We start from the raw sequence: 17,338 nt of genomic DNA on the forward strand, positions 1-17,338 counted from the left end.
AATGTATTTAATACATTTTAGAATAAGGCTGTAATGTACCAAAATGTGGAAAAAGTCAAAGGGTCTGAATATCTTCCAAATGCACTCTAAGACAACCAAGAAACAGAAGGTGGGGGGCACATCTCCGCAACTCATAAAAACATGAAGACTTTCTGATCATTCACTTGATAAGAGACACCTAGCCTACCAGACACCAAAGTTGATACATACAGAGAAACTGAGAAATTATTTTGACAAAATATAATTGATGAATTTATGTCATTTACAAACATACATGAAAACCCTATTACATTCATACAAACTCAAACGGTCTAATGCTGCTGTTCCATATCAACACATAGCATACAGTACAGTAAGCCTCCTCAGATCACACTTTGAGGCCAGAATTAACTTGTTTCCTGTCTACAGAAATGTGTGGGTGTAGAGAGCATGACGACTAGTTATAAACTGAGAAGTACTCTCTGACAAACTGAAAGGCAGAAAGACCAATAATGAAAATATGTATTAACTACACAGATCAATCAATCAAATCAATCCTAGTCTAATTGTATATACCTTTTTAGTAATTTGTCACTGAAGTGAACTTTAAAAGTGCAAGCCTAGGGTGAAAAACTCCTTAGGGAACCCAGTTGACTGGCTCAGCATAAGCCTACATGTAAACTATTGCTGACCTAGGCTATTTACAAAAAAATTGTCATAAGCAACAGTGAAATTGATATCAATGTGCAGTGATCTATGACTGAGATCATTAAAAATAACATATATGTGTTAGAGTTCTAGATGTAAAAACAGAAAACTCTACATTGCAGCAATCACTATTACAACACTATCGCAAAAGTCTGCTTTACAGGTGGTGCAAATACACTTTACTATTACAGTATAGCCTGTAATATAATTATACAGTAGTCATCCTACAGAGATTCACCTGCCTTGCATTTTGCCACAGTACGCTGACACTGGACGTGGACGAATTGACTGATGAGCAGCTGCAGCTACACGGTAAACCGTTGCTTTCGTAGATGGAAGTTTGGTAAAAAAGACAATTCATTACCCACATTCTATCATGTAGCCTCTCTAGGTACGTGAGTCGCGCGTCAGCCCTCCCGGCTAATCTAGTAGGCTACAGAATCTAAAACAGTATATTTGGCCACACCTTCTTTGTAATATGTAGGCAGGCTGACGTGCGACCCAATGTTCACTTCCTTTATATTATTGCTTAGCTGAAATAAATTCAACAGTGTGGAATCCTGTTAAATATGTTTTCTTTATTTCAATAAATATATGTATTTATTCATGTTATACACTTGTCAATGAGAACTGAGGAGTACTCAGGGTCATTCATAGTTGAAAAATGAAATGTTGACATTATAGCATAGAGAACATTTCAATGAATGAATGAATATTCAGACATGATAAGAATGACAGAAAATGTACAGTGCACTGCTAGCAATGCCCATGGAAGCCCATGGGGACTGTACAATATCTTGAGTGAAACACATTTTCTCATAGCACCACAACAGTAAACTCCCCTTTGTCTAGTCTAGACATCCTCACACAAGTACAATGCATCACAAGGCATGCACTCAAGGTTGTCAAAGAATAAAACAGGAGAAAAGATCATGCAGCCAAAATATTTTTGACTGAGTTGACTATTACAGTACACAGAACACCAGATGTGCAAAATAATACAACTTCCTCTGTAGCTCAGTTGGTAGAGCATGGCACTTGTAACACCAGGGTAGTGGGTTTGATTCTGGGGACCATACATAAAATGTATGTACACATGACTGTATGTTGCTTTGGATAAAAGCTTCATGCTAAATGGAATACATTATTATCAGAACATCATGTGGGTGTTTATGTCTGAGTGGTTTAGGAGAGGGATGTTGTAGCCTAGTCCAGTGTTTTATGATGGTTGAGAGCCACAGAAGGAGGTGATGGGCAGGCAGAGCAGGGAGCAGAAGGAGGGGTGCAGTGGCTGGACCTGACCAGGCCGGCTCCTGTGAGACCTCCAGTCAGAACCGCTGCCTGGTTTACAGCACAACGACACCTCACACCTACACACAACAGAATAATTATTGGGTCAGCAACATGTCATGTAAAATCTTTCTGTAATATACTGTATATTGGCAGCACATGATCAGGCCTGTGGTTGGTTTAATTGATACTGTACCTGATGACGCTTTGGATGATCTTCTTCTCATCCTGGTCCAGACACACAGGGAAGGTGATCCCACTGCCACCACTCACCTGGACCTTGTCCACCTTCACCTCTGACCTGGAGATCTGCTGAGGGGAGAGGTCAAGGATGCAAGGGACACGAGTTAGTCAAAGTAAGCCACTACACATTACTTTTCATGACAATTTCCATGAACTGTGCTGTTTGGACAATTCTCAGCAACAAACAAGTCATCAAATTAAGATCCTATATCTGTAATTTCATGCAATTCTACAAATTGTTTCATGTGGTGGAGAGAAAAATTGCCAGTTTTAGATCTAATTTCCTGTAATTCTACACATTTCCCCATAGGGTGGGGAAACATTTTTGTAATTTTCTTAAGCAAATTTCCTGCATTTCTACACATCTTGCCATGAATTATGCCATGTTAATATGATATCTGAGTCAGAGTGACTAACAAATATCAATGTGGCCAATGGGTAAAGGGTCGGAATTCGACAATGATTACTGCAAGTTGCTGGCTAGACGATTGAGTGACTGTTAGTGACTGATAAACAGTACTAAGAGAAAACTCTCCGGACCGCGGACCGTCTCCGGAGGTTCCGGACCGCCTCAGGAGGTTCCGGACTGTGAAACGTCGCCGTACGCTCTGGACTGGGACCTGTCGCCGAAAGCTCTGGGACCTGTCGCCGGAAGCTCTGAACTGGGAACTGTCGCCGGAAGCTCTGAACTGGGAACTGTCGCCGGAAGCTCTGGACTGGGAACTGTCGCCGGAAGCTCTGGACTGGGAACTGTCGCCGGAAGCTCTGGCCTGTGGAGCCACATTAGAGGCCTGATGCGTGGGACCGGTACAGGTGGCACCGGGCTGATGACACGCACCTCAGGGCGAGTGCGGGGAGGAGGCACAGGACGTACTGGATTGTGGCGGCGCACTGTCTAGGTCTAGAGCGTAGAGCTGGCACAACCTGTCCTTGCTGGATGCTCACTTTAGCCTGGCAATTGCGGGGCGCTCGCACAGGACGCACTGGGCTGTGAAGGCAGAGCCGGCGCAGGATATCCTGGTCCGAGGAGGCGTACTGGAGACCAGGAGCACTGAGCCGGCACAACCTGTCCTGGCTGGATGCTCGGCAAGTGCAGAGAGCTGGCACTGAGCGCACCGGGCTGTGGATGTGCAGTGAAGACACAGTGCATATCACAGCATAACATGGTGTCTGAACGGTCACACGCTCCTTAAAGCAAGTGCGGGGGGAGTTGGCTCTGGTCTAAAACCTGGCTCCGCCAACCACACCGGGGTTGCCTCTCGTGCTTGCGTCTTGGTTGTGAACCCCGGAGTCGTCGTTGATCCTCCTTCGCTGCCTCCGTCTGCTTCTATGGCAGGGTCTTGTCCCCTGCCATAACCTCCTCCCAATGTCCATGATGTCCTCCACTCCCTTTTCTCCCGGGCCCAGGATCCCTGCTCCTCCTGGCCATGCTGCTTGGTCCTTTGGTGGTGGGATCTTCTGTCACATTCGTCCTAATGAATGGACCAAGGTGCAGCGTGCGTAGAGTTCAACATATTTTAATAAATCGAAACTCACCAAACAAAAACAAACAAGCACAAACGAAACATGACGTTCTGGGCTGCTCACAGGCAGCTACACAAACACAAGATCCCACAAACATAATGGGGAAAATGGCTGCCTAAATATGATCCCCAATCAGAGACAACGATAATCAGCTGCCTCTGATTGGGAACCATATCAGGCCATCATAGAATTATAATTCCCCTAGATAACCCACCCTAGTCACTGTCATGCCCCAACCACCATAGAGAATAAACAGCCCTCTATGGTCAGGGCGTGGCACTAAAACAGCCTGAAGGTGTGTTGGGTCATTGTCCTGTTGAAAAACAAATGATAGTGGGACTAAGCGCAAACCAGATGGGATGGCGTATCGCTGCAGAATGCTGTGGTAGCCATGCTGGTTAAGTGTGTCTTGCATTTTAAATAAATCATTGAAGGTGTCACCAGCAAAGCACCACCTCCTCCTCCATGCTTCATGGTGGGAACCAAACATGCAGAAATGATCCGTTCGCCTACTCTGCATCTCACAAAGACATGGCGGTTGGAACCAAAAATCTCAAATTTGGATTCATCAGACCAAAGGACAGATTTCCATCAGTCTAATGTTCTTTGCTCGTGTTTCTTGGCCCAAAGCAAGTCTCTTCTTATTATTGGTGTCCTTTAGTAGTAGTGTCTTTGCAGTAATTTGACCATAAAGGCCTGATTCACACAGTCTCGTCTGAACAGTTTCAGAGAGATGTTTCTGTTACCTGAACTCTTTGAAGCATTTATCTGGGCTGCATTTTCTGAGGCTGGTAACTCTAATGAATTTATCCTCTGCAGCAGAGGTAACTCTGGGCCTTCCTTTCCTATGGCGATCCTCATGAGAGCCAGTTTCCTCATAGCACTTGATGGGTTTTGCAACTGCACTTTAAGAAACGTTTAAAATTCTTGAAATGTTCCGCATTGACTGACCTTCATTCCTTAAAGTAATGATGGACTGTAGTTTATTTTCGCTTATTTGAGCTGTTCTTGCCATAATATGGACTTGGTATTTTACCAAATAGGGCTATCTTCCATATACCACCCCTACCTTGGTACAACACAACTGATTGGCTCAAACACATTAAGAAGGAAAGAAATTCCACAAATGAACTTTTTTTTTTTTCTTTTTTTTAACCAGGTAGGCAAGTTGAGAACAAGTTCTCATTTACAATTGCGACCTGGCCAAGATAAAGCAAAGCAGTTCGACAGATACAACGACACAGAGTTACACATGGAGTAAAACAAACATACAGTCAATAATACAGTATGAACAAGTCTATATACAATGTGAGAAAATGAGGTGAGAAGGGAGGTAAAGGCAAAAAAGGCCATGGTGGCATGGTAAATACAATATAGCAAGTAAAACACTGGAATGGTAGTTTTGCAATGGAAGAATGTGCAAAGTAGAAATAAAAATAATGGGGTGCAAAGGAGCAAAATAAATAAATAAATGAAATACAGTTGGGAAAGAGGTAGTTGTTTGGGCTAAATTATAGGTGGGCTATGTACAGGTGCAGTAATCTGTGAGCTGCTCTGACAGTTGGTGCTTAAAGCTAGTGAGGGAGATAAGTGTTTCCAGTTTCAGAGATTTTTGTAGTTCGTTCCAGTCATTGGCAGCAGAGAACTGGAAAGAGAGGCGGCCAAAGAAAGAATTGGTTTTGGGGGTGACTAGAGAGATATACCTGCTGGAGCGTGTGCTACAGGTGGGAGATGCTATGGTGACCAGCGAGCTGAGATAAGGGGGGACTTTACCTAGCAGGGTCTTGTAGATGACATGGAGCCAGTGGGTTTGGCGACGAGTATGAAGCGAGGGCCAGCCAACGAGAGCGTACAGGTCCCAATGGTGGGTAGTATATGGGGCTTTGGTGACAAAACGGATTGCACTGTGATAGACTGCATCCAATTTGTTGAGTAGGGTATTGGAGGCTATTTTGTAAATTACATCGCCAAAGTCGAGGATTGGTAGGATGGTCAGTTTTACAAGGGTATGTTTGGCAGCATGAGTGAAGGATGCTTTGTTGCGAAATAGGAAGCCAATTCTAGATTTAACTTTGGATTGGAGATGTTTGATATGGGTCTGGAAGGAGAGTTTACAGTCTAACCAGACACCTAAGTATTTGTAGTTGTCCACGTATTCTAAGTCAGAGCCGTCTAGAGTAGTGATGTTGGACAGGCGGGTAGGTGCAGGTAGCGATCGTTTGAAGAGCTTGCATTTAGTTTTACTTGTATTTAAGAGCAATTGGAGGCCACGGAAGGAGAGTTGTATGGCATTGAAGCTTGCCTGGAGGGTTGTTAACACAGTGTCCAAAGAAGGACCGGAAGTATGCAGAATGGTGTCGTCTGCGTAGAGGTGGATCAGAGACTCACCAGCAGCAAGAGCGACCTCATTGATGTATACAGAGAAGAGAGTCGGTCCAAGAATTGAACCCTGTGGCACCCCCATAGAGACTGCCAGAGGTCCGGACAACAGACCCTCCGATTTGACACACTGAACTCTATCAGAGAAGTAGTTGGTGAACCAGGCGAGGCAATCATTTGAGAAACCAAGGCTGTTGAGTCTGCCGATGAGGATGTGGTGATTGACAGAGTCGAAAGCCTTGGCCAAATCAATGAATACGGCTGCACAGTAATGTTTCTTATCGATGGCGGTTAAGATATCGTTTAGGACCTTGAGCGTGGCTGAGGTGCACCCATGACCCATGACTTTAACAAGACATACCTTTTAATTGAAAGGCATTCCAGGTGACTACCTCATGAAGCTTGCCAAGAGTGTGCAAAGCTGTCAACAAGGCAAAGGGTGGCTCCTTTGAAGAATCTCAATTATGAAATATATTTTGATTTGTTTAACACTTTTTTGGTTACTACATGATTTCATGTGTTATTTCATAGTTTTGATGTCTTCATTATTATTCTACAATGTAGAAAATAGTAAAAACAAAGAAAAACCCTTGAATGAGTAGGTGTGTCCAAACGTTTGACTGGTACTGTATATATATATATATATATATATATATGTATATATATATATATATATATATACATAGAATATAGCCCTATTTGGTGTATATATATATATATATATATATATATATATATATATATTGTATATATATTGTTTTTGTGGGTTGGGGGCCCCCAGGCGGCCGCGGGGCCCTAAGCGGTTGTGTCTCTATTTCACCTGATTGTAGTTTTTCTTGGATTTGGAGCTCTGTATCTTCAACACCTCTGTCATTGTCAAGTGAAGACTCTCCATTTTAGAATCTAGATACAAACACATTATCTTGAGTAGTTCATGTCTTATTTTCTAACAATTGCACAGGAACTACCAAGATTAAAATAACATTTCATGGGAGTTATGTCAAGAGAAAAATATGACTAAATATGTGTAAAATATTACATCTATTTTTGTAATCATCTTTCTCAATTTATCTTCTTTAAAGCTTGCGGTAAGCCATATACCTAGCTGCTGAGGTCTCTTGCAGGCTTTCCTCAAGTTTATTGAGGTGCAAACCATGTCTGTTTCTGTCCTTTGACTCCTCCCACTTACAAAAACCTAAAATAGAATGATGGAAGGGTTGGAAAATAATGTCTCTCAAGTAATTTTGTAATTGTGTTTTTGAAAAAGTGCTAAATAATACCTTGTTATAAACAATATATAGTGCTAATGGCAGGGCCTCGCGATCTCCATCAATCCCAAACCTTTTACTAGCTGCACCTGTAACACAGAGGCAGTCATGACTAGATATTACAGTAGAAGGACAGACACACATATATATTCTAGAATAAAACACAGGCGTGTTTTGTTAAATAACCTTTGCGAGTGGTGTGTGTGTTTTTGTGCAAGTGCATGCATAAGTGTGCCTATGTGTGCGTGTTCGAGGTGGGCAAACTCACCCATGGCCTTGACGGCTCGTGTCCCTGCTGTGTGTCCAAGCTCCAAGGAATGGATAAACACCTCTCTTCTCTTCTCTCCCCCAGCCAGGGTCAGCTATGTCACACATAATTGAAAGTACTTTGAATGGCATGCACGTGTTTGTGTGAAAAACATCAGTCATGTGGACTCAAGCATCCATTTACTGGTGTAGACAGAAACGCCTGTATAGAATTTCCTTGTATCCTACAATGTTTCACAGTGTATCTGAATACAGTTTTGAAATACAGTGCCAGTCAAAAGTTTGGACACACCTACTCATTCAAGGGTTTTTATTTTTGCTATTTCATACATTGTAGAATAATAGTGAAGACATCAAAACTATGAAATAACACATATTGAATCATGTAGTAACCAAAATGTAATGGTCTGGTTGTAGCTGGTGCAGAGGAGTCAGGCGCAGGACAGCAGAGATGAGTAACACAAGTAACTTTACTCAAATATTCCAATAACATGTCGTAATACCGAGCCCACAATAACGGACCGAACATACATAAAACAATCACGCACAAAACCTATGGGGAAAACAGAGGGTTAAATAATGAACATGTAATTGGGGAATTGAAACCAGGTGTGTAAAACAAAGACAAAACAAATGTAAAATGATTGGCGATGGCTAGAAGGTCGGTGATGTCGACCGCCGAACGCCGCCCAAACAAGGAGAGGGACTGACTTCGGCAGAAGTCGTGACACAAAAAGTATTAAACAAATAAAAATATATATTCTGTTTTAGATTCCCACCCTTTGCCTTGATGACAGATTTGCACACTCTTTGCATTCTCTCAACCAGCTTCACCTGTAATGCTTTTCCAACAATCTTGAAAGAGTTCCCACATACGCTGAGCACTTGTTGGCTGCTTTTCCTATATTCTGCAGTCTAACTCACCCCAAACCATCTCAACTGGGTTGAGGTCGGGTGATTGTGGAGGCCAGGTCATCTGATGCAGCAATCCATCACTCTCCTTCTTGGTCAAATAGCCCTTACACAGCCTGGAGGTGTGTTGAGTCATTGTCCTGTTGAAAAACAAATTATATTCCCACTAAGTGCAAACCATATGGGATGGCGTATCGCTGCAGAATGCTGTGGTAGCCATGCTGGTTAAGTGTGTTTAGAATTCTAAATAAATCACCGACAGTGTCACCAGCAAAGCACCCCCACACCATCACACCTCCTCCTCCATGCATGCTTCACGGTCGGACGGCCTGATCCACGTAGTCTCCTCTGAACAGTTGATGTTGAGATGTGTCTATTACTTTACTCTGTGAAGCATTTATTTGGGCTGCAATTTCTATCCTCTGCAGCAGAGGTAACTCTGGGTCTTCATTTCCTGTGGTGGTTCTCATGAGAGCCAGTTTCATCATAGCACTTGATGGTTTTTGCGACTGCTCTTGAAGAAACTTTCAAAGTTCTTGACATTTTCTGCAATGACTGACCTTCAGCTCTTGCCATAATATGGGCTTGGTATTTTAACAAATAGGGCTATCTTCTGTATACCACCCCTACCTTGTCACGACACAACTGATTGGCTCAAACACATTAAGGAAAGTAATTCCACAAATTAAGTTTTAAATAGGCACACCTGTCAATTGAAAAGTATTCCAGGTGACTACCTCATGAAGCTGATTGAGAGAATGCCAAGAGTGTGCAAGGCTGTCATTAAGGCAAAGGGTGGCTATTTTGAAGAATCTCAAATATAAAACATTTGTTGATTTGTTTAACACTTTTTTGGTTACTACATGATTCCATATGTGTTATTTCATAGTTTTGATGTCTTCACTATTATAATACAATGTAGAAAATAGTAAAAATAAAGAAAAACCGTTGAATGAGTAGGTGTGTCCAAACTTTTGACTGGTACTGTATGTATTAGTTAAAGTAGGACCGGGCTCACCTCAGCCTGGTAGAGTTGTAACAGAACAGGCTGTGCTGCATTTCGACAGTAATACAGCACCAGGTCTGCCAGGAGGAGAACCCGCTCAGAGGAGCTGCTATCTGAGTCACAATCCACTTTAGAAGTTGTCTGGGAAATTCCATTCATATAGAAATACAATCCCCAGTTAGGATAATTAAAGGGCACATGATGGTCTGTTTGAAAAGGAACCCAGGTGAAGTTGTAATTGTGGTACCTGGCACAGGACATCAGAGGACAGGCTGAGGAGACTGAGCACGCTCTGTTTGTACCAGGGGTCAGTCATGCCTATCAACTGGGCGATGTCAGTGGTGCTGTCCTCAAGTATAACTGCATTTGACTTCTGGATGTGACAGCAAAGATAAGATAAGTTGTACAATGTTAGGGTTAGGAAGAGATTATAAGCTCTCATTGTCATATCTAATGGCACGTCATAATGTTTTAGTCTTCTGTACACAACTATGAAGTCAGCTGTAGATAATGCTCTTCTCCTCTTCTGGAAGAATCAAGAAGCTGGGTATTCTCACCGTAGATGTTGGGCATTTCAGTAGACTCCCTAGGTGCCCCTCAGGCCCTATGGACACTCCTCCTGGACCTCCCAGGTTCCCTCTCTTCACAGGGACAAAGTAGAACTGCAGCCTGTAGGCCCTGGTGAGGCGAGGACACCTGCTCTCCCTCTGCTGTAGGTCAGTGTAGGCCCTGGCCAGCCTCCCTGCCTCCCGGTCCCCCCCAAACACTACCACCCTGACCAGGGTGGACATCTCCACCCCATCCCCCTCCTCACAACTCAGAATGGGCCTCTTCCGGACACACACGTGGTGACTCTGGGGAAACGGTCCATCTGAGGTGGGGGCAGGCACCCCTGAACTGCGGGGCAAGCGGGGCAGGCGGACCTGTCTAGGCAATGACTTGGAGCGCTTGAACAGCGCCCCAGATGGGCCGTCTCTAATGACATCACCACGGGAGCCCATGCTCTGTGCGCGTCGGCAGAGGGACGAGCTGCGTTGGGACTTGAAGAGCATGGAGAAACGCTGGCTGAGGTGGACTTTTGACTTTGGTCTCCTCCTGGTCTCTGGTTGACCGTCATCTGTCTCCAAGTCCTCGCTGAAGTCACTGTCCACCCCAGAAGACTCAGACAGGGTGGAGGGCACAGACAAGCTGGAGGACAGGGAGTAGCTGGAGAACATAGAGTCTTTGGAGCAGATGGACACAGTGGAGATCCGGTGGTCTGTGTATCGGTTCTTTATTGTTTCCTCCTCTGTTTCCTCATCTTCATCATCCTCCTCTCCCTTGTCTGTGGGAAGGTTAAAGACTGGGAGCTGGTCCAGCTCACTCTGAAGAAGGTCATTTAAAATGTCTGAACGAATACACATAATTACATCATTAACAGTCCACAGACACAAAGGCTATACAGATTTTACAGTATGGTGTTGAAATATACTGTCTTGAATATGGAGAAAGAAGCAATGGGAAAAAAGCTCATTACCGAAGTTGTCCTTATCCCAGGAGTACATGTGACATTTGGCTAAGGGCAGCGTCAGTGTATGGACATTTCCTAATAATAAGAGAAAGATCCAAGACTAATCAGATCAAGTATGATCAAGCATTGTATGTGACACTGTGAGTTTCTCAGTCATTACTCATTTGACTTCCTCATCTGTCTCTCTCTAATCATCCCCAGTCCGTCCTGTTTGCCCAAAGTAGACCAGTTTATCTGTTCCAGGAACACCTCAGATGGTGAGACTATGATGAAGCATGTCGTAAAGTTCTCTCACCAGGGCTTGTATGGCAGTCTGGAGGGGGTATGCCCATGCTCTCCACCAGCCCCTTTAGGCTCTGCAATAGACTCTCTCTGGCTGCGTCTGGGTCCTGTGTAGAGGCTGCTGTCTCCAGGGCCTCTGTTACTGCAGTCACAAGCTGCTCCAGATCCTCTGCCCCTTTTGACTGTTTGACAAATACAGATATTGTATAACCTGCTTGCTAGCAGTATATGTATGATACAGATTATATGCAGTAGTGTTGGTGCACCATGCATAATGCATATATGCATAAATCCAAAATGAACAACCAAAAATATGTTAAATTATGGAGCTAGAAAATGGTGAATGTAAAAATGTAATTTATGACCCTGGAGTACAGATAATCATTTAGAAATGCCTGTGTGACAGTAGGTGAAGTAACTGAACTGTGAACACATCATTTAGGAATCACATATAATAGGACATACCTGCAGTGCATGATGCAGTATCTGGAGGGGGTACTTGGTCCCCAGGGCAGCCTGGAAGGCATGTTTGATCAGGGTGATGGAGGTGTCCCTCTGGGAGTGACAGACACCACTCAGCTGCTCAGAGACAGACAGGAGCTCGGGAGGGACATCCTCGCCTGGGCTCATTAACAATACTGTCCTAATACAGTCACACACACAAGTTATGATCACACACACACACAGAACAAAGAGGAGAACAGTGGTTTGTGTTTAAATGTTTCAAGTTGGAGCGATGTTGAATGATTTAATCACGGATGGTCTGTGTTGACTTACATAGTTTTGGAGTGATTGGTGCTGGTGGTGGTGGTCAAGCCCTGTTCTTCTCTCAATAGTCTTTGAAATGAGATACCTGGTGGAAATACAGTATAAGTGATGGTATTGTTTGTATTGTATTGTTTAAACTAGGGCTCTCCAACTCTGTTCCTGGAGAACTATCCTCCTGTAGGTTTTCGATCCAACCCCAGTTTTAACTAGCCTGATTCAGTTTATCAACCAGCTAATTGTTAGAATCAGGTGTGCTAGATTAGGGTTGGAGCAAAAACCTACAGGATGGTAGGGTTGGAGAGCCCTGGTTTAAACAATAGTGCCACCATGTGGAAGAAAATGGAACTTGAATCAGGACAGTGACAAGTGAAGGATGAGATGAGACCCAGACCAACAGGGAGGCTGTATAGAGTCAAGGGTTCAATACCTGGTGCCCTGAGCTCCTGCTGGATGAGGGAGAGCAGGTGTCGGCTGGCGCTGCAGCAGGGCTCCGGCCAGGACAGGAAACAGTGGAACACCTCACAGGCATCCTGCAGCACCCCAGAGTCAGGGGAGAAGTGAGGGGTCTGAAACAGAGGAGAGATATTTACTGGATCATCGGAGAACTACGCTACATTGGACTGGTCTGAGACTGTCCACACGTGGGTTTCTGGTCATGGTTGGTGATGATGAGTTTCTGTGGTGTGGCGGTCTACTGTATCTGAGCTCACCTGCAGAAGAGTAGAAGAGAACAGGAGAGCCAGTGGGACCACCAGCTCATCCTGGGACTGCTCTAGAACCTACAGAAAATAGAAATACATTACAGCTCCATTACAGCTCCATTACAGCTACATTACAGCTACATTACAGTTACATTACAGCTACATTACAGTTACATTACAGCTCCATTACAGCTACATTACAGCTACATTACAGTTACATTACAGCTACATTACAGCTACATTACAGTTACATTACAGCTACATTACAGTTACATTACAGCTACATTACAGCTACAGTAAATGACACAGATGTAGAACAGTTCATTACATGGAGAGCCATACCTCCCTAGTTTTCCTCAGAATCTGCTGCAGTAGGATGATGAAGTTTTGTGGATCTCGCTTCACTAGTTCCTCTAAACTCCAGCGGTTTATGCACAGGCCAGCTAAACACACAGACAAACACACGATGTAGGACAAATATACTTTCTTACTTCCCCTTTCAGTAGGAATGGTGGTCAAATCCAAACAATCATACTGTGTACATAAAATTGACACTGTGCTGTCCATATTTAATACGAGTTTATTTAAGTGGGTGTGGACAAATGTAAAGTACTTATATCGCATTACAAACTGGGTGGTTCCAGCCCTGAATGCTGATTGGCTGACAGCCGTGGTATATGAGATCATATACCATGGGTATGACAAAACACTTATTTTTACTGTTCTAATTACGTTGGTAACCAGTTTATAATAGCAATAAGGCACCTCGGGGGTTTGTGGTATATGGCCAATATACCAGGTATATTGTAGTATCCAGGCACTCTGCGATGCGTCGTACGTAAGAACAGCCCTTGGCCATATACCACACACCCTTGTGCCTTATTGCTTGATTGTCACTCTGGAGTGCTGTGTTACAGCCTGATGCTTTATATACCATTTGTTCTTTTGAGTCATTTAGGCCCTAGAAATTCCCTAGAAATTATCTCAATTTCCTATTTGACATGTGAGCTATGTCCTCACCCCCTCCTCCCCCATGTGTCACCTCTTTCATTTCCCCTTTGACTCATGGCGAAACTAGATGACCCAACATTTTAACACTGTTTCACAACAATGGGAGTATTTTTTATGAATGAAAACACACATGATTGACTGCATAACCGATGTACCACATTCCTTAACATTCAGATGTGAAAGTGGTGAAATTTCACACTGATTAATCATATCCGGATATTACATTTGGATTTTGAGATGATTGAACTTCCTTCTTAAGAGATTTGCTTTTCAAAGAACATTAGATCAGTAAATCTAAGTGATGAGGCTTACCGTTCCAGGGCTGTGTGTTGGGAGAGCTGTGGCCCAGGCCATAAAGGCACCTGTCCAGGGCGTGGTGGATACGGTCCTCTGTGCACGAGGTGTGCTCCATCTTAGATCATCTCCTGCAAAAGCATCACAGGATTTTCAGTGGTTGAACAACATTGCCGTTTTTTCTTAATTACTTAATTACTTGCAACCACAAGTGTTTGATCTGTGGATGGCTAAAAGCTGTAATAAATAAATGGTGATGGAGAAGTCTATCAGAAAAGAACACTACCATGTTTCAGCAGTGTGAACTCCCCTGGCTCTTTGTTAATCCACAGACTGATGATCAGATTGGGCATATATTAAATAAGAGCCTTAGGCCCAGAGTAAAGCTGCTGTGACCTCCCACACAGACCTGGGTCCCCATGGGGCCCTATATTTAACCTGCAGGGTCTCTTGCTTCATGTGTGCAGACAGGAAGATGTCATTGTGAAGTACAGCTGGGGTCCAAAGGCAGCCCTGCCACTGTTGCCATGCAACAGGGACTGAGATGTCAATAGGAAACTGAGGGTCAACTGTGGCAGAACAAACAGGAAAAGAGCCTCCCTATTATGATTACTTGGAACGTGACTAAGGAAGAACTCAGAGGGTAAAGTTCATACCCTACATGAGATGAGGAGATATTTAGATGTAATGGCAGTTCAAGATCACTCTGAAACTTTATATCATTTCGGCCAGTAGTTTTGAAAGTGATGCTCACGAGCCAAAACGAGTCCCTGTTTTTTGTGTACTATGTCATCCAATTGTGTACGGCATCATCTATTTCGTGTGATGTTAGGAATTGTGCAATTTGTATGATGCAGTATTATACAAATGTAGCAATTTGTGTGATATGTTACAAATCCAATTTGTGCAATATGTTACACATTTGTTGTGCTGAAGATCCTGGGAATGTATCTTTAAGTCAGGAATGTGATGACATGGAATAATAAAATTACATTGCCCTACTCACTGAAACCTTTCCTGTGCACACATACCATATTTATAGTTCTGTTGTGTGAACTTGATGGTAGCTTTTCACGTATGCTACATGACCAAAAGTATGTGGACACCTGCTCATCGAACATCTCATTCCAAAATGATGGGCATTAATATAGAGTTGGTCCCCCTATGCTGCTATAACAGCCTCCACTCTTCTGGGAAGGCTTTCCACTAGATGTTGGAACATTGCTGCGGGGACTTTCTTCCATTCAGCCACAAGAGCATTAATGAGGTCAGGCACTGATATTGGGCGATTAGGCCTGGCACGCAGCCAGAATTTCAATTCATCCCAAAGGTGTTTGATAGGGTTGAGGTCAGGGCTCTGTGCAGGCCAGTCAAGTTCTTCCACACCGATCTCGACAAACCATTTCTGCATGGACCTTACTTTGTGCATGGGGGAAATGTCATGCTGAAACAGGAAAGGGCCTTCCCCAAACTGTTGCCACAAAGTTGGAAGCAAAGAATAATCTAGAATGTAATTATATGTTGTAGTATTAAGATATCTCTTCACTGGAACTAAGGGGCCTAGCCTGAACCAAGACAAACAGCCCCAGACCATTGTTCCTCCTCCACCAAACGTTACAGTTTGCACTGTGCATTAGGGCAGGTAGCGTTCTCCTGCCATCCGCCAAGCCAGATTAGTCCGTCGGACTGCCAGATGGTGAAGCATGATTCATAACGCCAGAGAACACGTTTCCACTGCTCCAGAGTCCAATGGCAGTGAGCTTTACACCACTCCAGCCAACGCTTGGCATTACACATGGTGATCTTAGGCTTGTTTGCGGCTGCTCGGCCATGGAAACCCATTTCATGAAGCTCCCGACGAACACATTGCTTCTAGAGGCAGTTTGGAACTCAGTAGTGAGTGTTTCAACCGAGGACAGATGATTTTTACATGCTACGCGCTTCGGCACTCAACGGTCCCATTCTATGAGCTTGTGTGGCTTACCACTTAGCGGCTGGGCCGTTGTTGCTCCTAGACGTTTCCACTTCACAATAACAACACTTACATTTGACCGGGGCAGCTCTAGCTGGGCAGAAATTTGACTAACCTACTTGTTGGAAAGGTGGCATCTTCTGACGGTGCCACATTGAAAGTCTCTGAGCTCTTCCATAAGGTCCTTCTACTGACAATTTTCTACTTGACATTACTGTACTGGCTCTGGCCAGAATTCCAACCTCAGAAGAGGAAGCAGGTGTCACCCTGTGACACTGTTCCTGTGATCCATGGTGCCGGTCGGAGGACTCCCACATAACACAGGGACAACAACACCGTACTGGGAGCAACAAATAACTGAGTGTGTTGGAGTACATGAAGCAACACCGCGACGATCATTTTGTGACTTGGTTAAGACTGTTGTTGACAGATTGTGTGGATGATATGTTGAAAGAGGAACAGGAAACGAAGGCTTTAGCAACACTTTGCTTTTGCAGCAACGTTTTTTGGAAGTTTTAGAAATTTCACACCTCTGCAAAATGGGCCCATTTTCTAAGAAATCTAAGCGACTGATCTTGGTTTGCACCATAAGTGAGATCAGTGTTGTTGTTGGGTACAGAGGGTAGCAACACTGCACACACACTCAACTGCAGCTTAAACTCAAAACTTGAGTCTCAATTATTTTCCTTCCTTGAGTCAAGACATACACCATCAACTTCTTACACAATGTCTAAATTATTCTAGGAGAAAGGACCTGTTGACATTTCATCAAAGCAGTAGACCAGACACTGGGTGAAGATTGTTAAATCTTACCTGCAGCTGTCCTGAAGGGTATGTGTCATTCAGCAGTGCTTTATATCCCAGCGATTTTTTTCCATCCAGCTGTGGCTCACCAGTGGAAGGGACACGAATACAGTGACCACATCCTTCACTGTGTGTGCTGCCACAGCCCAACGAAAATAGATGATCCAAATTCAAAGTCAAGTGAGCATGTGTAGCTAAACAGGAACTGAATGAAAGTCATGTTGAGGAGGTAGTTGGCATTGTGGGGGTATGAGGGCAGGGCATTTCAAATTAATTTACCTCATTTGACATATTGTCAAGAGATTGACAGCTTGTCAAAGTAATTAAGTAGGCCTACTTCTAACTAAGTATCGGACAGATTATGTCTGAAAAATGGCATAACATTAACAACTTCTGGTCAACTGAAACTGTAAAACATCT

General features: G+C 43.7%; 1 protein-coding gene across 3 annotated transcripts; it reads right to left on the reverse strand.

Annotated features, from left to right (window-relative positions):
* Positions 1 to 1,251: 1,251 nt before the first annotated feature.
* LOC110538505 (phosphoinositide 3-kinase regulatory subunit 5) lies at positions 1,252 to 17,135 on the reverse strand. Of its 3 annotated transcripts, none has more exons than XM_021625365.2 (18): positions 16,928 to 17,135; positions 14,161 to 14,273; positions 13,180 to 13,280; positions 12,847 to 12,915; positions 12,564 to 12,702; positions 12,146 to 12,221; positions 11,834 to 12,011; positions 11,382 to 11,550; positions 11,093 to 11,161; positions 10,134 to 10,963; positions 9,824 to 9,949; positions 9,589 to 9,717; positions 7,660 to 7,753; positions 7,404 to 7,480; positions 7,225 to 7,318; positions 6,944 to 7,026; positions 2,174 to 2,286; positions 1,252 to 2,057 (listed from the first exon to the last, which is right to left on the reverse strand). In XM_021625365.2, the coding sequence occupies exons 2-18, from the start codon at positions 14,258 to 14,260 to the stop codon at positions 1,907 to 1,909; spliced, it is 2,598 nt and encodes an 865-aa protein (XP_021481040.2). In that variant the 5' UTR covers positions 14,261 to 14,273; positions 16,928 to 17,135; the 3' UTR covers positions 1,252 to 1,906. The 3 variants fall into 3 exon arrangements, with proteins under 3 accessions (XP_021481040.2, XP_021481041.2, XP_036794486.1); XM_021625366.2 differs by having other exon boundaries at positions 2,174 to 2,289; XM_036938591.1 differs by lacking the exons at positions 12,564 to 12,702; positions 12,847 to 12,915; positions 13,180 to 13,280; positions 14,161 to 14,273; positions 16,928 to 17,135 and having other exon boundaries at positions 2,174 to 2,289; positions 11,834 to 12,006.
* Between the last annotated feature and the right edge of the window lie 203 nt (positions 17,136 to 17,338).

Source organism: Oncorhynchus mykiss, chromosome 12, assembly GCF_013265735.2.
Source record: "Oncorhynchus mykiss isolate Arlee chromosome 12, USDA_OmykA_1.1, whole genome shotgun sequence".
In the NCBI taxonomy this organism is placed as follows: domain Eukaryota; kingdom Metazoa; phylum Chordata; class Actinopteri; order Salmoniformes; family Salmonidae; genus Oncorhynchus; species Oncorhynchus mykiss.

What these genes read in the sequence shown, in the direction of transcription:
- LOC110538505 (XM_021625366.2), bottom strand. Translation starts at nt 14,260, where the DNA reads ATGGAGCACACCTCGTGCACAGAGGACCGTATCCACCACGCCCTGGAC. An exon ending in ACCAATCACTCCAAAACTAT is followed by an intron (nt 12,012 to 12,145) that starts GTAAGTCAACAC and finishes TGACTGTATTAG; the next exon opens with GACAGTATTGTTAATGAGCC. An exon ending in ACGAGCCGTCAAGGCCATGG is followed by an intron (nt 7,481 to 7,659) that starts GTGAGTTTGCCC and finishes TCTGTGTTACAG; the next exon opens with GTGCAGCTAGTAAAAGGTTT.